The following is a 19963-nucleotide window of genomic DNA, read 5'->3' as shown; positions in this document are numbered from 1 at the left end:
TTGGGATCTAAAACTTTTGGCCCCAGAGCCCCTATACACACTGGGCCTGGGAGGCCCCAGCAGGCTGGGCTGCTTGTCCCCCCAAAAGGGTCTGGAGTCAGGATGGAACCACTCATCTTTGAAGCCCCGGCTCCCACTTCATCAGGTGCTCAGGCCTCTGCTCTTGTCTGATTGCTGGGGGTGGGGACAAACCAAGTGTCTGTCCAACCCTTCTGTTAATGCGGCTGTGTGGGCATTTCCAGGCCACTCAGAAGGGTGACCCCGTGGCGATTCTGAAACGCCAGCTGGAAGAGAAGGAGAAGCTGCTGGCCACAGAGCAGGAAGATGCGGCTGCTGCCAAGAGCAGACTGAGGGAACTCAATAAGGTACACCCCGAGCAAGCAGCTCTCCCTGTCCTCTGAGCTCTCACCCCTGGGGCTGTGGCCGGGGCTGCCCGTGGATCACAGGATCATAGGGTCGGCTCTGAGGTGTGCAGCTTCCCCACACGGGACCTCAGTTTGTGATGAGGTGGACCAGAGCTGGCTTTCACTGACCAGTCCCATGATGATGGGCCATCTCTTGGGGGCGCATATGCCTAGAATAAGGATGGGCACAGCTGACCTGAGGTCGAGCATTGGAGCACACACTTGGGGGACGGGCTGTGGGGGCTGCTTTCCTGCCTGTTTCTGTCGTCAGTGGGGAATATTGTGCAGGGAAAGGCCTGGCTCCTCAGTGTCAGCTGGCAGCTTGGCAGGTGAGACTTGTACTCTGAGTGACTATCGGTGATGGGTAGGGCTGGGGCATCGTTGAGGGTGTGCCAGGACCTGAGGCCTAGGGGGCTGCTCTTGCCCCTGCCAAGTTCACTCCCTTGCCTCTGTCTTCTGAAGGGTGAGTCCTGGTGCCCCATCCTTCCCAGAGGAAGTGCGGGGCAGGGCAAGGGACTCCTGGCCCCACGGAGCTGGTTACACTGTGTTGTCATGCTGTCTTTTCCCTGCCGTGCTATGGGTCTGCTTGTGCCTCTCCCCGCTTACCTGCATCCTCTGTCTTGGGCCAAGCTTGGCACTGTTGGTAGTCCTTCTTCCTCTGGGCACCTCTGATGCTCGTTTATGAAGAATGGGAAGTGAGACAGCTGACTTTCTGTCCCAAATTTAGGCGAACTGTACTCTGAGCTCTGAGCCAGATGGGAACGTTGGCTGGGTGGGGGAGGGGCAGGAGCAGAAGATAGGCCTTGGGATGTTTTTTCTTTGTAATTATTATGCCCAGGAACAGAGAGAAGAAAGACAGGCCTCGGGTGGCCTTCCCTAGAGCTCATGTGGGCCTGTCTTATCTCTCAAGACGTGCCCACATACGGCCTTCACTGGAGCCGTCCTTGGTTATAGGTTGAATGCAGGGGCTGGAGCAACTTGCTCATGAGAGCCTTTGATGCACGTCTTTCCCTGACACCACGCTCAGGAGCAGCACACTTGGAGTTAGGCATAGGCCGTCGTAAAAGTGTTCACAACACAGAGATTGGGAAATGCTACAAATCAGAGCCCTCCCACCCCCTAAGAGCCGGCTGACCAGCACACCACTGGTTAAGAGTCCACTGTTTCAGGGAACCATTCTTCCATACACTCCTTTCTAAACAAACTGAAAAATCACTGTGAAAATTTGTCCACCCCCGAAGTCAAGTGAGCATTTGCACAGCTGCTTGGTTGTATGGGCCTGGTTAATGACTTGTACCTGCCCCTTTAACTTAGAATGGGCTTGCAGTGTGAGGACTCAGTAGGTTGCAACCTCTGACTGTGGCTTGTGGCCCCATCTCGTCCCCACTAGGGCAGTGTGGCAGGTGTGAGAGAGGGAGAGCCCTTAGAGGCGGTCCCTTGTGCTGGTCACTCGGTAGGCAAGCTCTGCCTCAGTGGTGGCCACATGGTGTGACTTCCAAAACCACAATGGCAGTTAACCCACTCAGGGCCACAACTGTGATTGTCATTTCCCAGTTCTCCCTCCAGTGCTGGGCCTTGGCTCAGAGGCGAGAAGTTCAACAGAGCATCCAGCCACAGCCTGCCCTCCCCAACCCACATCCTTCCTGCAGCAGGGAGGTCCTCATGGGCTGTCAGTGCTAGTGCCAGTGGCTCCTGATCTTCAGACCCAGGTCTGCGCCCCCAGCACCGCCTCGCCTGCCTGCCCTGCCTCACCCCTCCCTGCACCCTGCCGCATCCAGCGTGCCCTGCCCCTTCTTGCTTCCTCTGTGCCTCCTCCTACTCTTCCCTTGGTCTCAAATGCCCTTTCCTGCTTAGCTGTCCAGAAATTTCCTTCTTGTACCTAGAGACTCATTTATTCTTCCTCCCTTGGGAACCTTCTGGAGCTCCCCAGATTCCTGTTCCACATGGAGGTCACCTACAATTAGGCATCATGTGTCGCTGCCTGGCACCTGTTGGATGTGAGTCCCAGAGAGCAAACACTAGCCACCCTGCTTCGCCCAGCCTAACAGTGCTACCAGCAAGTGCCACCGAGGCCCTAAGGCCGGCTCACAGCTGAGAGGAAGCCTTTGTTGGCATTTTACATCTTCCTCTTGTAAATAGTTAAATGTTTGCAGTTTATGCATTTGGCCATTTTCTCCTCTGTGCTCCTGGAATTCAGGGACATTGGGTTCCAGTAGCTGTCTTTTGAAGTCCTGAGCTGAGCTGATGTGTTTACTTCTTTGCTGTGTCACATCTCCTAGCCCGACACCGTGGAGGGAAACTGAGAAAATAAACGATTGAGAATGTAGAAGTTCTTACCTCAGTCCCCACAGGAGTTGGTGAGACCGATAGGACCTGCATTTCGTGTTCTAGTCTCTTCCACATATTTTATTTGTACTTGAAGAGAAGTTTTATAGTTGAAAAAGAGGTTTTGCTTAATTTCATTTCTTGGGATCCGATGCTGAAGGCACGATTTGGATGCACTGAGATTGTTTGGGTCATCTCCTGAACGTGTGAAGTCCCAGCAGAGTGGGGTTCAAGGACCAGTCCAGGCACCTTGAGAGTCTTCAGGGCCCAGTGTGTGGGTGTGAGGAATCCATGTAGGGCTGCAGTGTTGTAGCCAGGAAGGCACAACCTTCTGGAAAGCCTTTCCAGCTGTCTCTTCTACAGCCACGCTCCCAACTAGACCCATCCTGTGCTCACTGGGATACTCAGCTTTAAGGCCTGGGAGGAGATCGGGCCCTGAATCAGGTTGCAGTTAGGGAGCCCGAGGCCCTCTGGGATACTCAGAGCGTGTGCTCCTGGGGTGGGAGGAGTCCCTGTTGTCAGCTTTCCTGGTGGAGGCTGCTTCCTGTTCAAGCCTCAGCTAGGCCTTGTCTTTTTTTAAAAAAGCCCAGAGGCCAAGGAAAGGGGTAAGTTCCATTGAATTCTGGTGGCCTTGGAACCCTGACCCCCAGGAAATTGGGACCTGCATGCCTTGAGCTGGGTGGATTCCCAGAAATGCGTGAGGCCTGCCCAGGGCTGGGGCAGGGTATTCCTGGGTGTCTGGCATGTCGAGTAGAAGTGGACAGAGGACAGTCCGTGTGTGGCTCTTCGCCTGCCATCTCTGTGGCTATGGGCATGCCAGGGCCTTTCTGAACTTTGGTTTCTTTTTCACAAGGGTGGGCCATCCACTTTGAGGGACTGTTGTGTGGGAAACCCAGCAAAGAGAGGAGCCTTCCTGCTTTGCTGGTGTGTGGGGGCTTCCAGCCATCCCCACCACACCCGTGTGCCAGTGGTGGGCTGGCAGGGCCACGTGAGTTAGAGGAGGAGGAACAAAGGAGCCCTGGATTCACCGCTGACTTGTCCTCTGCTGCTTGCCTGGAGGCCTCCCCAGCCGGGACAGAGGAGTGGGCATCATCGTCACCCCCTGTCTGGGAACCTCTTGGGCTTGCATAGTCCCAGGTTCAGGCCCTGCCCCTGCCACTTGGAGCTTCTCCCCAGCCTTGGACCATGTATCCTCTCCAAGGCTCAGTGACCTCAGCTTGCAATGGAGATCACAATCCTTGTCTTACTAAGAGAGTTCAGCGAGATCATGCTTGTCCTACAGTGGGCACAGTGTTAGCTACCCCTCCTGTTTCTGAGATAATTGGTGGAGTTCTTGTGGACTTCTCATGCTGGGCAGAGCCAAAAAGATTGTCTTTGAAAAGTGGGGCCATTGGGTCCCAGGTGGTTCCAGGGGGTGCCAGGCACACAGTGGGAACAGCACTGACACCTGGTGGGCACTGATCAGCTCAGCCCTCTCCCTGGGACTCTTTCTCATCTCAGGCAAGGGGACAGTCTGGCCTTTGGGAGGGGCTGCCCTATAGCCGTAGCAGGGGAGGGAGAGGATGTCTCCCCTCCTGGTTCACTGCCCAGGACAACAAGCAAGGGGCAGGGCCTTGAATCTCGTGGGACACTTGTACCCTGGTTGTCTAGGCCAGCTGTGTTCTTAGTATATTTTCACATCAAGTAGGTGCTGGTTGGGCCAGAGGCCCACTAGGCAGGGAGTTCTCCTCCCCAGGGGCACGTTATGTTGCCCCTTCCTCGAGTTGTCACCCCTGCTGCCACATGGCATCCATCCATTGCCATTTCTCAGGGATGACAGAGACCACGCCAGCCCTTCCCACCCTGCGCTCTACCCCTGCCTGAGGCACCAGGTCCCCAGACTTGGCGTCCTGTGTTCATCCGTGGGCATCTGGTACTGAGCAGGGCAGAAGTTCCCCTGAAGACAGACAACTGCCCATGGAGACCCAGGCCCTCCAGGAATGGGGCTGATCCCTTAGCCACGGTGGGACAGGCAGCTGTCCCTGTCCCCACCCCACCCCACCCCAGCCATCAAGGTATGCCACCTTCTCAGTCCTAGTAAAGGTGCTTGAGTAGAATAGGCATTCCAGAAACCTGGATGTTGGTGACTGAGCCAAGCCATGGTGGTGTAATCACAGGAGGGCTGAGCCAATGCCCTGCAGAGCCCAGGGACAGCACAGCATGTCTTTCTGCTGTGTCCAACGCCTCCACTGTGGCCAAGGCTTGACATGGAGCCCACAGCCGGCCAGGGCCAGTAGGATTTCCCAGGGATCCCCTGCCACCACTTGCTGCTCCTGCTGCCACTGCCCTGAGTCTGTCTGAGAAGTCAGCCGGCAGGAGGGGTCTGCGCTCTGCTCTCAAGCCTCCTCCCAGCCCCGCTCTGGCAACGTCTGATGAGCTCCCGCCCCCACCCAGCTCACAAGCCTCTCTCTGCTGCTTTCCTCCCAGGAGATGGCAGCAGAAAAGGCCAAGGCAGCAGCCGGGGAGGCCAAGGTGAAAAAGCAGCTTGTGGCCCGGGAACAGGAGATTGCAGCCGTGCAGGCGCGCATGCAGGCCAGCTACCAGGAGCATGTGAAGGAGGTACAGCAGCTGCAGGCCAAGGTGGGCAACGGCCGCGGGGGGGACGGTGAACAGGGGTGCCAGGGCGGGGGCGAGGAGGGGTTGAGGATGTCCGCAGGAGGGTCTGCAGAGTCTGGTTAGATTGTAGAGGGGCAGGGGCTGTTGGATTGGGCTGGACAGTGTCAGGCAGCTCATTGTGTGTGTCTAATGTTAACAACCAGGAAGGTATAAAAGACATTTTCAAGAGCCTATCCTCAAGTGAGTAACCAGCCTGTGTCCCTTGCTCCTGGGTGCCTGTGGTCTAGTTGTCAGCCTCCATGTGAACCAGGAGTAATGCTGGCTCCACCCTCTCCACACATGGTTGGGAGGATCCCATAAATAAGAGGCCTGAAAATTGCACAGCTCCAGCACTGGGCTTGAGGCCAGCACTGGTGGCCGCCCGTCCAGACCGGCTGCCATAGTCAGAGCCTGACACTGTCTTCTGAGCCTCTCTTGTGTTCATCTTCATCATCAGCTGTGGCCTCTTTCCCGTTGCACGTCTCTGGATGGGCCATGGCAGATTAGAGGGCAAGAAATGAGTCTTCCTTGGGAGAGGTACAGACTGTGGCTGTGACCACGAGCTTTATCTGAGAACAGAGCCCGTGTGACCTCAGAGGCAGCTGTGCACAGAGCGTGTCTGAGGCTCGGAGCCAAGTGCTCAGTTGTGGGCAGGCCATGAGCAGTGGGGGAGAGGGGGCGTGTCACTGGGAGGTCACATTTGGCCTCAAGCCCCTGACACGAGCTGTGTGATTTTCAGGCCCCTTGTTTTATGGGATCCTTCCATAAAGGAAGGTGGAGCCTCCTGGGGGTTTTCTGTTGTTGGGCTGTGTCCTTGCTGACCCCAGTTGAGAATCAGTTCTCTTTGTGAGGCTGAGCAGCACTCTGATGTCCTTGTCGATGAATTTTCAGATCCGGACTCTGCAGGAGCAGCTGGAGAATGGCCCCAACACTCAGCTGGCCCGTCTGCAGCAGGAGAACTCCATCCTGCGGGACGCCTTGAACCAGGCCACAAGCCAGGTGGAGAGCAAGTAAGCTGAGCGTCCCCACTCAGACATAGCCATAGCACATCCCTGAGGGGCTTTGGAGCCAGCAAGGGGTCCCCAGGCTTCTTTACTGGGTGTATGGCCAGCATGGCAGCCATGCGTGGCCATACACATGTACATACAGGGCCATGTGTGTGGTTCTGCTCCCTCCCTGTACAGTGTCCCTCCATCTCCTGTGTGGGTTCTGAGCAGCTGAGTGTTCTGACAGGTGGCCGTGCTCCAGCCTGCAGCCTGTGCTTGCCATGCCTGGTGTGCATGGATCTGGTGTCCCCCAGGTCCTGGCTGGTGCTGCCATCTGACTCTCCTTGAAGAGCGATGATGCTTTCCCCATGTTATGAGAGGTTTTTAAAAACTCCTGCTTGTGGCCCAGAGTATAGAGGCCCAGCAGTTTGTCCCGGATGCGAGTTTGTTGGTGGTTAGGGAGCTGCTATGGGCTTTGATTCCGCACTAGGAACAGTCTCCTGCAATGGAGGGGACGTTGCTTCTGATGTATGGACTGAGTGTTGTTTCACAGTGCATGGGCCACCTTGCTTAGCACCGTTCTCCATCTCAGTGTTCCCCTGAGCAGCTGACGTGCTGGAGAGTGCACAGAGAGTTGCCAACCCTGCAGTGGTGCTGCACCTCTGGTGTTAAGTCCAGCTGTGCTTTCTTCTGCCTCCCTGTTTCAAGCATGACAGTCTCAGCAGGATGGCCCCCAAGAAGCCCGCTGCATTGTCTTCCCAGACACATTTCTTTGCCTTCTGGCCTGAAGTGCCCTGCAGGGACTTTCTGGGGTTCTGGTGGGCTGTGTCTTGCTAACGCCGGTCTAGAAATCAGATCTCTTTGTAAGGCTGAATGGCACCCTGATGTCCTTGTCAGTGACTTTGGAGCATCTGCCCTCACCAAGAGGAGGAGTGACTGAAGTGGAGTGCGTCGGCACCCTTAGTCCTTTGGCTGCGACTTGGGCAGAGAGAGCCCAGCACAGGAGCTGGACAGGGAGGGGAGCCTGGGCCACACGTCTGTTTTTCTGGTGGCCCCCCTGGTATGAGGTGAGGTCTAACGGTCCACCTCCCCCAGGCCAGTCTCTCTGTCCAGGTTTGCTCTGGGTGTGTCTGCACAGATCTTCATCCCTGTCTGATCCATTGGCGGGTTGGAGGTTTGTGGCTGCCGTTTCCTCAGAAGCCACAGCAGAAGGTGAACACAGACTGAGGAATGCTCTGGCCTCTCATGTACTCTCTTGTGACCTCCTTACTGCAGAAAGCTCTAAAGCCTGGAGACTTGTCACCCCAAGGTGGATGCTGCTGACGCATGTCAGTCTGGGAGCCCTGACCAATGTGGGGTGCTCAACAGCAGGGGTTTTCCCAGGCCTGAGCTCAGCTCCAGGTCAGTCTGAGGGGCTGCCCACGCAGGCTCCCACCTTCATCCCAGCTCGCTTGAATCTTGGCATCATAAAGCACTTGAGCTGACAGCCCTGCAGAGAGCTCTGAGGCAGCCTCCCCAGTGTAGACTGAGGCAACCAGCGTCAGAGAGTTAAGACCTGCCACCTCCACCTGGCCTGGTGCTGTCCCCCAAGGTTGTGGACAGTCTTGTCTGTACCCTTCGTCTTGGTGGTGCTGTCCCTTGGCTGGATAGTCAGTTCCCTGCCTTGAAGAGGGGGTGTCTGTGCTAGTGAAGCAGCCGGCATACTGGTTGTGCTCCTCCTGCTAGAAAGGCAGGCCTCCAGCTGCCCCACTTTTCCTGTCAGTCGAGTGTCCTGTGACTCCAGAACATTCCTCTTGCATCCTGAGGCCCAGCTTTTGAAGTGCTGGGCAGTGTCCCCGCCTGGCCATGGTCTCTTCAGGCAGTGAAGGGGGCTGTAGACTCCCGCAGCTGCTGCTGTGGCCCTGCAGAAGGTCGAGGCAAGTCGGCCTGCATCTCAGGGCTTGTTTGCCCCCAGAGCAGCAATAAAGAGAACAGCATCTGGCCTTTTGTTCTGTCTGAATTTCCAGATGCTTCTGAAATGGGCTCCTGTGGGATGCTTAGTGCACACTTCACTCTTTACTTCTCTGGTCCATATGCTGGTAAAATAACATCTTCAGTAAAATACACCCCAAACCCCACGTGACGGTTAATGCAAAAGGGGCTTTGGTAATGGCACCAAGACTCGGGTAACTACTTACAAAAGAGTAGGTGTGCTGGTGGGAAGGCTCTGACCACGGGTCCCCATCACCCTTTTCTGTCCATCAGTCAGGGGCTGATGACTGTCTTGCAGGCAGAATGCAGAGCTGGCCAAGCTCCGTCAGGAGCTCAGCAAGGTCAGCAAGGAGCTGGTGGAGAAGTCGGAGGCTGCACGACAGGAGGAGCAGCAGCGGAAGGCTCTGGAAACCAAGGCAGCCGCCTTTGAGAAGCAGGTCCTGCAGCTGCAGGTGAGTTTGGGGTGGCAGCCACTTCGGTGCCCTGTTCACCGCTCACCAAGCCTGTCTGCATAGTGGATTTGAGCTAGGACTTCCCCACCCACACTGGGTCGTCCCTTTGCAGCCATGACTGCGACAGCTGGAGATGTAGGCTGGGCTAGGGCTCAAGCCCTTGACCTGAGCCTGGTTAGTAATAGCGATAGCTAGCATTGAATGGGTGCTTTCTATGTCCTAAACATTGTCCTGGGTATTTTACAAGCATGAACTCAGCTATTTCTCATTGTAACCCTACGAGGGTACTGTTAGTGCCTGCATTTTACCCATGAGGAAGTTTGAGGCACAGAGGTGTTAAGCAACTGCCCCAAGTTCACACAGCCAGGACGTGGCAGAGGCAGAATTTGAACCCCTGAGTCTAGCTCCAGAGCTGTGTTCATCCTCCCGTACTTGCCACCACCATGGTACCTCAGCTCCCAAGTAGCCAGCCCAACTAGCTCTCCACAGACACAGCCCCTGACTTCGAGGCCAGGTGGTTATTTTCTTTTTTCTCAGCCTCTGTGGCCTCGAAGCCTGTTTTCCCAGGAGAATGCCCATTGTCCTTCAAGAGAGGAAAATTGTCCTCCTGTCTCCAAAGTGCACTGGGCAACCTCCAGCATGTTTTCCTCAGCCCAGATGCCTTGGTGCCATTGACCTGATGACTTGTGATCCTCCAACTGGCCCATGTCAGGGCAGGTTGACCAGGCATGGGGCGGCTGCCTCAGGCATGACAGTCCTGGGTGTCATGCAGCTTTGGGTTTGGCTTTTCTGGATAACGAGGAGATCCTTGTGACTCAGGGGCTTTGCAGCTGTTCCTGCTCCGTCACTGAAACCAGGCAGTAGTGCGTGAGGGCACTGGGGCTGTCTCTTAGAAGGGACTAGACTACCAGGCACAAAGTTGTAAGGATGACATCCAAATGTGTATAAGGGACTAAAAGAGAACATGAACAAGTAAACAGCCACTTGAATTTAGGTGGAATTGAGATGGGTGATGGGTTTCTGATTTTCATGTAGAGAAGATCCACCCAGACCAGTGAGATCAGACCTTTGGGATGGGCCAGGCCGTGGTTATGATTTAAAGGTTCTCAGATAGTTCTGGTGCATCTGGGGCTGGTGAACTGCTGCTCTTGCCAATGTGAGTGTTCACTATCACGTGACCTTCCTATGAACAACCCAGCCTGGGCCAGAGGCCTGGCCCTGGCTCTCACCAGTAAGCCACAGACTCCCAGCATCTCCTGCCCTCGCCAGGCCTCCGAGCTCTCATCCCCTGCCTGCAGCTGGACAGAAATCCATTCTTTCCGGTCTAATAACAAAGATTCTGTGACTGCGGTGGTGAGGGAAGCCAGGGGCGTGCAGCTGCCTCTTTGTCCCTCATGGTGATGACAGTGAGTCCTCTGGCATCAGCTGCCGGTTTCAGAGCCTCAGTTTCCCCGTCTATAACATGGGCATGACAGTAGTACCTGTCCCATAGGTGGCTGTGGGGATTAACCGTGCCAACACATGCAGAGTGCCTAAAACTAGAACGTTACCTTGCACGGAAAAAGAGCTCAGTGAATGTGAACTTCACAAGGTCCCGTTCAAGAAATCTGCAAGTTAGACTAGAAGATTAGGTTGTAAGAAGCATCTCTCCACGTTAAGCTGAAGTGAAAATGGGGCTGTTTCCATTCTGTGACTGTTCTTCCTTCACCTGAGGCCACCGCACTGTGAGCCAGCTATTTGGGGACCAGGGTGGGCGTGGCCACCTACGCTGACCTTGGATCCCAGAGTGTTGGCCTCAGAGAAGGGACCCTCACTTCCCGACCCTCAGTGCCTGTGTCCCTTTGGATGGCTTGGTGGGCCCTGCTTGGGAGAAGGTGACGATTGAGGGCACTGACGGTATCTGTCCTGGCTCCTTATTCCAGTGGATGAACTGGATTTTAGAAATCCAGGAGGGTTTTTATAAAAGTCCCCAGTCAGCCTGCCCAGCCTGGGTACCAGCTTTGAAACTGTTCAGTATAATGGCTGTGCTAACCACGTTCTTCTCCCATGCACAGAGAATTGTCATCTCAGGTCCTAAGATGTATGCAGCTGGTTTCCATTAAAGATTTTAAGTTTTTGGTTCCTAAGGGTAGGTAGGTTTTCGTTTGCTTGTTGCTAGAACCCGTGTTCTAATTAATGCTGGTAATGAATGGAAAAGCATGTGTAGTCAGTCTCCCTGCAGTCTGAGCTGGAGTCCCTTTTCTTAAAGAAAAAAAAAAGAGAGAAAGAAGCTGGTGGTTTTTTCAGTTGCAGATGTCCCTGCCCTATCTTAGTCGCTGCAGAGTTGGGAGGGCATTGGAGCCAGTGGGAGGCCGGAAGTTCCTGCGCATGATGCTGTAGAAGAGGAGAAGCAGGGTCTGCTCTCTGGGGAGTGGCTTACAGCCATTCCTCCGTTCATTTCTTCCCTTGGAGTTGGAACTGAACTGATCCCCTGCTACATTCTAATGTAGAAAACTGCGTGTCCTAAAGCCGCTCTGATTTTCTACTGCACAGTGCACATTTATCCACAGCCTTGGCAATGGCGTCACTGGTTCCAGACCTGCCTCTGCCTGGATAGCTCTTATCAAAGCAGTTAGCTTAGTGCTGGGTTCTGTAGCAGTTGCTGTAAAAGAGATTAAAAACTGGGGTGTGGGTAATATCAGCTCATTAAAGGTGTTGAGAGGGCTGGCCAGCTAGCTCAGTTGGTTAGAGCACAGTGCTGTAACACCAATGTCAAGTGTTTTGATCCCTGTGCCAGCCAGCCGCCTCCATACATACATACATACGTAAGTGAGTAAATAAATAGTAAATGTGTTGAGGGTCAACTTAGAACTTCCTTTAGTTAACAAGAATCATTGGTTGACTGGCCACTCTTACCCTGTCCTGCCCCTAGACAAGCTTGTTGATTAAATAATCAGTGATCTATCCTTTTGGGGTACTGAGTCCTTCAAAGGGCTGCTTAAATGGGAGGCCCTACTAGCACATCTGCCCCAGGAGCCCTGTGTATGGGAATCCTTGCCATATGGACTGGGATGCTGATTGGGACTGCCAGATGTTGGGAACAGCCTGCCTGCCTTGCACGTCAAGGCTCTGTGTGACTGTTAAACAGGGGCGAGGCAGACTTGCCTGTGCAGATGTGGAAATGTCTCCAGGACACTAGATTGGACCATTCGAGGTTGCCATTGCTGTAGGTCAGAAATGGTTGAACGCTGGCAGTTTCTATGTGGTTTGCTTTGGGTTGAATGTACCCCCAAAACTTAATCCCCACTGTAATTGTGGAGAGTGGGAAATCCTATTATGGTAATTGAAAGGTGGGGACTTGGAGAGGTGATTAGATTCTAGGACATGAAGTAGTGAATGGATTAATAATGGTGGTTGGAGGAGTGGTTCTGAGGGCTTTAAAAGGAGAGTGTAAGCGGAGGCTACTGTCTGCTCCACCATTCTGCGATGTGATACCCTGCATCACTGTCGCCACCACCAAGGCCTTCACCAGCTATGCTCCCTGGACTTTGGCCTTCTCAGCCTCAGAAACTCTAAACAATAAATTTTGTTTTCTTTATAAATTACCCACCCAGTTTCAAAGCATTTTGTTATAAGCAACAGAAGCAGACTAATACGAGGTTCAACCTAAGATTAAGTGAAAGAACTAAGAGAACTGCTACATAGAAGGATCTGGATCATCTGCCCCACATGTGTGCGAGGAAGCATCTAGAGCTGCGGGCAGCAGCCCACCCAACTGTCTGCCTCTGGGGAAGGAACAGAGGGCCACATGGGAAGCTTCGCTAGTGTACTCTGAATGGGTATCTTTGCAACAAGCACGCATTCTTGAATCACTTGAGAATGTAAAAGTATCGAAACCCAAAGAAGTGGGAAGTGAGTTTAGGTCCCTGGTAGCTGCTTCTCTCTGAAAGAATGTTGGCTGGGGTGAATTTTGTGCAGATTGCAGAGCATTAAGGAATAAAGTTCCTTCTTGCATAGACAAACCAGAGACCACACAGGGCTTTGGTAGGTGTAGCATGGTCAGTATATAGAGCTTTGTCCTGACCTCACCGCTACTGAGGGGCCCACCTCCTGCTCTCTTCATGGCCCTTCTCTCTGTGCCCCCTGCAGGCGTCTCACAAGGAGAGTGAGGAAGCTCTGCAGAAGCGCCTGGATGAGGTCAGCCGGGAGCTGTGCCGCACGCAGACCAGCCACGCCAGCCTCCAGGCGGATGCCGAGAAGGCCCAGGAGCAGCAGCAGCAGATAGCGGGTGAGGGTGGCGTCGCGGTGACACTCAGCTCTGGGAAGGTCCCAGATGGCCTGTGCAGGGGGCGGTCTGTGCACCCTCCCAGCCCCACTGCCAGGGCCAGAACTCAGTGTGCCAGCCCTGTTGATGAGAAGCCAGCACAGATCCCTCACTGTGCCCCTCAGAAAGTCAAAGAGGCAGGAACTACACGTCCTGTTGGGACCAGCTGGAGGCACGGGGTCAGGCCAGTAGCACACTGTCCCTTGGGCACGGAGGGTGGAGCCTGTGAGGGCTGAGCTCAGGGGCGGGACCTGTGAGGGCTGGGCATGGGTATGTTGGGGCGTGTACATCACCCCCCTCCCAAGCTGGGGCCCTACCTTCCTTCATGCCCATGGAACCCTATGACTGCGGGTGAGGCCAGGCAGCCCTGAGGTTATAGCTGGTCTCAACTGAAAGTGTGTTTATTCTGGGCCTTTCTGCTCTTCTGGCTCAGTCAGTCCAAGAGGCCAAGCCAGGTTTGGAAGGTGGGGCCTGTTGGTCCCCCTGTGCTTCATGGAGAGGGTGGCAAGGATAGGGTGCCGAGGGCCTCTGCAGAAAGGGGGCAGACAGTGCTGGTGAGAGCTGGGCAGTCACTGGCTCACCAGTACTTCCTGAGTGACTGCTGTGGGCTGAGTACTGCTGTGGGCACAGGGCTGCCAGGAGTGCAGCAGCAGTGCCAGGACACGACCACACAGCAGTGCCCTCCACACAGGGTCTTAAGCCAGGGCAGGGCTGGCAAACATTGCTGCTGTGAAGGGACAGGTGGTAAGTACCTGTGGCTTTGTGGGCTGGACGGTCTCTGTCACAACTACTCAGCTGTGCTGCTGTGGGCTAAAGCAGCCCCGAGCAGTGTGTAACAAACAGACCTGGCTATGTTGGAACAAAGCTTCATTTATAGCAACAGGCATTCGGGATGGGGTGGCCTGTGGCCCAGATGCTGGCCCCTGCTCCAGAGGGCTGGGGTAGTCATGGAGGCCTCTCTTGAGGCAGGAGGGGTTGTTTAAGCCTAGATCTGAATGGTGGAAGGGGCCAGCCAGCACAGGCCCTGAGAGGACAATGAACTTAAATTTGGCCTATACAAGAAACAAGGTTAACGAGTGGAGCTGGAATGAGAAGTCTGGTGGCTGGTGTGGGGCGAGATGGGCAGGGCCCCGTCTCCCTCTCTTGGAGGAGTTTGGGTACTGTGTAAAGCATGATAGGAAGCAGTAGGGCAGGGGAATGACGTGATCTCATTTGCCTGTACACTGTTGGTGCTGGGCAGGGAATGGACCATAGTGGGCAGGAGTGGCCCAGGGAGACCAGGGATGAGGCTCTCACAGTTGTCCAGGTCCCAGGTACCAGGGCTTGGCTCAGGTGACCACAGAGGGTGCTGGTGAGGAGGAGAAAGATTTAGCAGGTGGTGGATGTGGAATCCACAGGGTTGGACATTGGGCGAGAGGTGGAGGCAAGAGGAAAACAGAGCAGCCAGGATGAGGAGACCCTTGGGGGGTCAAGAATGCTGAGTTTGAATTACCTAATTAGAGCTTCATTTGGAAGTGGCAGGCAGCAGAGCCTGGAGCTGGGATGAGATCAGGCCTGGGGGGGAGTGCATGTCATAGGCATGCTGGTGACACTTAGAGCCATGGGACTATCTGAGGTCACCTGGGGAGGAGGACACATCAAGAGGAGAAGGGGGCCCAAGGCAGGCCCTGCCAGCACTGAGAGGCCTGGGAGAGGAGGGGGACCCAGGCAGGGAGGTAGGGAAGGTATGGACCAGTGGTGTCTACAGTCACTTCCTAAAGAATTTCTGGCCGCATCACCCTTGCCCTTGATGTAAGCTTTTATGAGAGTCTTCTAGAGAATGAGTCTTTAGAAACTTCAACTAAAATCCACTTTAGATTTCTATCACTTTTCATTAGTGGTCTGAGGGCATTTCATTCTACCCTAATGGTCCTCAATAATGACACCAGTGTGTGACTTTCTTCCCTAGTCAATAAGAAGCCCCAGTGGTCAGAAGTGTGTCTTGAGACCCCCAGGCACACACAGGAGGTGGCAGAGGGAGCCCTGGGTGCCCCACGTGTGCTGGGGAAGGAGGGGCAGTGGGTGCGGTGTCCATCCCCGCATTTCCAGTCCCCAGCTTTCTCTCTTGTGTCTCTTCTGGTGCAGAGCTGCACAGCAAGTTACAGTCCTCTGAAGCAGAGGTGAAGAGCAAGTGTGAGGAGATGAGCGGTCTCCACGGGCAGCTCAAGGAGGCCAGGGCAGAGAACTCACAGCTCTCGGAGAGAATCCGGTCCATCGAGGCTCTGCTGGAGGCAGGCCAGGCCCGGGACACCCAGGACGCCCAGGCCAGCCAAGCGGAGGCCGAGCAGCAGCAGGCTCGGTAAGCTGACAGGGAGGGCTGCAGGCTCCTTACCCACTGTCTTCTGCCTCAGCCTGTGCAGCCGACAACCCCTGGGCTGTCAGCAGGCTGCTTGAGTCCCCTTACAGAGGCCCCATCCCTTCCCCCGTTCCTCCAGTGACTTTGAGGACAGGGAACAGGCCTAGGCAGGGAAGAAGGCAGCCTTGCAAAGAGCTCTTGCCCACTCTCAAGGAGCAAAACTGTGTAGAGAGTGGCAAGTGCCTCAGAGGGGTGGGCGGACCTCCTGCCGCCTGCATCCATCCATCCACCCATCTCTTCATTGGGAAGGACTGGCTGTCAGAAGGTTCGCTCCATGTCTACAAGGCGAGGGATTTTAGGGACTAAGGTCAGTAAACCAAATAGGAAAAATGGCTGCACAACCAGAATGGAGACCTGGGATGTTGCCCTGGCTTTTTGCTGGACCACAGGTTTGGGACATTGGTGCATTTTAGAGCTGATGGCATCGCAGAGTTTTTTCCTTCGTCCATGAAGTGACTTCACTGCTGGCGAGACCTTGTTTTCCCTCAGTGTCAGCAGCAACAGTGCCAGGCCATGCCTGGGGACTGTTTGCTGTTGCTAATGGTTGCTGTTGCTAAGGCCGGAGCCAACACCTTGGTAGGGCAGTTCAAGTTGGAGGCCAGAGTCCTTGTGACCATCACCTCTGGGGCATATGTCCATGAGCAGATGCCCACAAGCTCGGGAGGTGGGTCCTGGCTGCCGTGGCCGGGAGTCCATATAGCAGCCACATGGAGGAGAGGCGTGGAAGTTGTCCTCCATACCCTCGCACATGGTCAGATATGTCCTAGGCCATCACAAAAGAGTCACCTGCCTGTGTGCATCTTATCAGATGCAGCTCCCCAAGCCACAGCCCATGTTCACTGGCATTGGGCTCTGGTTTGGGGCCTGGGGAAGGAAGCCAGATGCCCAGAAAGCCCAAAATGCCTTGTGGAAGACCCATAACCAAACCCTTTCCACCTTCCTTTCCCAGAAAGCACCAGCAAACTTCATTTCTCATGGTATTTGTTGGGGTAGACGTCTTTGTTTTTGATTTTGAATTTTAAGATCCGATTCTTGGATCACACAAAGAATTACTAGGATAACTAAGTCATGTTTTGCAGATAGGGTCGATTTTAATTTCTTGCATCATGCAGATGTGTATTGGTTTTTTAATTTCCTTTTCAAATGGTTTATCTGCAAATTGTGTCTTGGCTGGGCCATCCTGTTCTGGAGTAGAGAAGAGTGATTCAGCCCCAAACATTTTGGAACTCGGGCAGCAGCTGCGAGAGGGATGATTGTCAGAGTTTCCTTGCCACTGGCCTGTGACTCTTCCTCCTCCGGGTTGTGTTCTTTTGGGGTTGCTCTTGGGATGGTCTGCTGGAGGAGCCTGTTGCATGACACAGGGCTGTGAGAAGAAAGTGGTGAGGGGCATCTTTGAAGGTCCCAGTGGAGCTTTGAGGGTGGTGGGGTCAAGGTTCTGTGAGTCTCAGACCAACACCCAAGATGCCAACAGCTATCTTCAAAGCCAAATGCAAACTATAGGATAAAAATGTGAGGCTGTGCTGTGGCCAGAGTCCATTACCAGACAGGGTAGCCGGGACAGCCAGCGTGGCCCATGCTGAGATCATGTTCAGTGTTAGTGTGTGCTATAATGGTGTTGTTCGTAAAGGTTTTGACCATGGCCTACAGTTAGAAATACAAATACATATGTCCCCATCTGGCTGGCAGTGGCCAGACCACACCTTGCCTTCCCCAGGCTGGTGGCCTGTGGGGGCTTCTTCCCTGCCTCTCAGTGTGGCCCGAGTTGCTCTGATTCAAGTCACCATTGACCACTTCTGGACGTTAGATTTGACATATCCTGGCTCCTCTCCCATCTGTTCCAAATTTCCATGTCCAAAAGTGTCCTTTTGCAGCTTATCCTCAGAGCCACTCATGCAATTCTGCAGCAGTGTCAACCCCTCACTTTCTGGATTGTGAGGGTGGACGAACCCACTGGGTCTCTGCATCTCGCTGGTCACATGGCATCTGGGTGTCATCTCAGGGCCAGTTCCTCAGATCCCAGGGCACAGAACTGATGGCAGGAGCCCTTGGGTCTCAGCAGACTAAGGTTTTGGGCAAAGGATGGTCCATCATACTCAGTGGGGAGTCGTGGCCCATTGTGAGCTGCCAAGAGCAATGGTGACAGTGACCATGAGTTTTTAGCTCGGGTGTCTACTGAGAAGGGCCAGTCCAGCTCTTCCGAAGGCCAGGTGTGACTGTGGAGAAGGGCCAGCTGACGTGTTCTGTGTGATAGGGCAGGAGCGGGTCTAGTAGGAGCTGCATGTCAGGCAAAGGGGCTCAGTTCACTACAATAAAGAAAATTCTGGACACACGACTGCATGGGGCCCAACCTACGTTGTTCACTGCAGCCTCTCTGGCCTCCTCCAGTCCCAGTGGCCAGTGTCACCAAGTGGGACTCTGGTGACAGCCTCTGGGGTCCTCTCCCTGGCCCCTGGGCACTCTGGATAAGAGGGAGGAGGGGCTGAGGCAGCTGCTCAGGCTTCCCTGAGGCCGCACCCTGCAAGGTGGGAGCAGAGGAAGGGGACTGTCCCCGGCCGAGTGGCTCAGCCTCACAGGTGCTCCTCAACAGAACGGGGCCTTGGGCCAGTTTGGGCCCTGGGCAGAGGAAGAGAGCCCCAGAGATGAGAGCTGTGGACCCTCGGAACCTGGGCAGTGACCTTGACCTTGCTGTGTCCCCTCAGCCTCAAGGAGCTGGAGTCCCAGGTGTCGGGTCTGGAGAAGGAGGCCACTGAGCTCAAGGAGGCTGTGGAGCAGCAGAAGGTGAAGAACAATGTGAGTGTCAGGGGTGGGGGGGGGCGGCAGGAGAGGGGGCCAGGACAGCACAGGCCAGCCGGGGCGCCTCCGAGGCTGCCCAAAGGCTCTTTTTGAGTGGGACCTGCCTGGGTGTTCCTGCTCCATGGCCCACCGTGCTGCTGTTCACGGCAGAAGGCCTGCCTTCCCCTGGGGTCCATCCTCAAAGTCCTGGAGCCGACTGCCCTTGGATCAGCTTGTGTCACGTGCCCAAGCGTGGAGCCAGTCCCTGTGATGGGGACACAGTATGCGGTTGGCCTGGCCTGGGTCACCTGGTCACCCCGAGCGGAGAGGTTGGTGCAGGAGGAAGGGGTATAGAAGCCGGGCAGGTGATATGCCAGCTGTGCGCGTCTCATGTGCAGAGCCGTGGGGGCCTCGGCCTCATCCTCCCTGCCTGCCCTCCTCACAGAGCTGGGGCTGGCCGCCTGTCTGCTCCTGCCTGTGGAGACCACAGCTTCCCAAGGGAGCTGGCCAGGGGGGTCGGTGCTCACTGTTTGGTGGCAGGAACCTCTTTTCTCTGAGGAGGCAGGCTGACCCAACCCCTCTCCCCCGCCGACTAGAGGAAAGGTGCTTGCCTCTCCATGCCCCTGTGCCACAGTCACCCCCATATCATGCTGTGGCACCTTGGTCTTGTGTTAAGTGATATCCAGGAGAGGCCACATGGGCATGGGTTGAGGGAAGGGCATTTGTCCCTTTGCAGGTCCCCTGTGGGGTCTGGAGTGAGGTTGGGGGTTCTCCAAGCCCTGCCTTTGCTGAGACTGGCTTGAGGCAGCTCGTGGGGAACATGTCAGCAGCTGCCTGGTGTGGGCCGCTGACCTCCCTCATGTCTCCCCCCAGGACCTCCGAGAGAAGAACTGGAAGGCGATGGAGGCGCTGGCCTTGGCCGAGAGGGCCTGCGAGGAGAAGCTGCGCTCCCTGAGCCAGGCCAAGGTCAGAGCCCCGGCCGTCTGCAGACGCTCCCTAGTCATGCCAAGACTCAATTAACAGCACCTGACTGGTCTAACCACAGACGGAAGCTATGCCAGCTGCATGCGGGACAGCCTGGGCCCCAGAGCTCCTCATAACTCCACAGCAGGGCCTGAGGGCACTGTGTCTTCCTCCTTTTGGGGACCACTGCCTTTCTCTCTATTCCCTCCCTGCCTTTCATTTTTCCTTAAGGTGGAGGGAAGATGTGTCCTCTTGGTTGATTTTTCCCTGCTGGGCCCTCTGTCATGAGGGTGCAGAGCCAAGCACAGCTGCCCTCTGAGTGAGCCTGAGGCCGTGCTGTCTTCACAAACTTTCTTTGTGTTATTTTTGAACTGTGGTATTTTGTCTGAATAGTCCTGCTTCTTTCTTGACGCTCTGAGGTCATGGCCCAGTAGGTCCCTTGAGTAATCCTTATAGTAAGTCACAAAGGGAGGACATCTTTAGCAGTGAGCAAGTCCTCACTGGTCCCATGCTTCGTGCTGCCCAGGTGCTGGTGGTGGTGGGGTATGCGGGCATCTCTTGCTGTCTGGGGCTCCCATATGCCTCTGGAACCCTGAGCTGGCCAGGAAGCCTGAGGGTTGCATTAGATGAGGAGCCCGAGATGGGCAGATGGTCAGGGCCGGCTTCGGGCCACGCTGTTAGAGCTGTGATTAGACTCCTGGAATCTTGGGCTTTAAGCCCCAGAAGTGATCTCAGAGACCATCTGGCCACCATGTGGC

The 19963-nt window shown here is 55.1% G+C and overlaps 1 protein-coding gene across 6 annotated transcripts in view; it reads left to right on the top strand.

The window, feature by feature from the left end:
* The window catches only part of RRBP1 (ribosome binding protein 1), a 68722-nt gene that overhangs the window by 39142 nt on the left and 9617 nt on the right, over positions 1 to 19963 (top strand). For all 6 annotated transcript variants that reach the window (XM_063108199.1, XM_063108173.1, XM_063108190.1 and 3 more), the window contains exons 4-11: positions 243 to 365; positions 5196 to 5348; positions 6255 to 6373; positions 8619 to 8772; positions 12901 to 13039; positions 15200 to 15413; positions 18170 to 18260; positions 19116 to 19208. In XM_063108199.1, coding sequence (XP_062964269.1) covers positions 243 to 365; positions 5196 to 5348; positions 6255 to 6373; positions 8619 to 8772; positions 12901 to 13039; positions 15200 to 15413; positions 18170 to 18260; positions 19116 to 19208 — 1086 coding nt within the window. The remainder of the gene's footprint in view (positions 1 to 242; positions 366 to 5195; positions 5349 to 6254; positions 6374 to 8618; positions 8773 to 12900; positions 13040 to 15199; positions 15414 to 18169; positions 18261 to 19115; positions 19209 to 19963) is intronic.

Source organism: Cynocephalus volans, chromosome 1, assembly GCF_027409185.1.
Source record: "Cynocephalus volans isolate mCynVol1 chromosome 1, mCynVol1.pri, whole genome shotgun sequence".
Lineage (NCBI taxonomy): Eukaryota > Metazoa > Chordata > Mammalia > Dermoptera > Cynocephalidae > Cynocephalus > Cynocephalus volans.
This window is presented reverse-complemented; position numbering and strand designations above follow the sequence as displayed.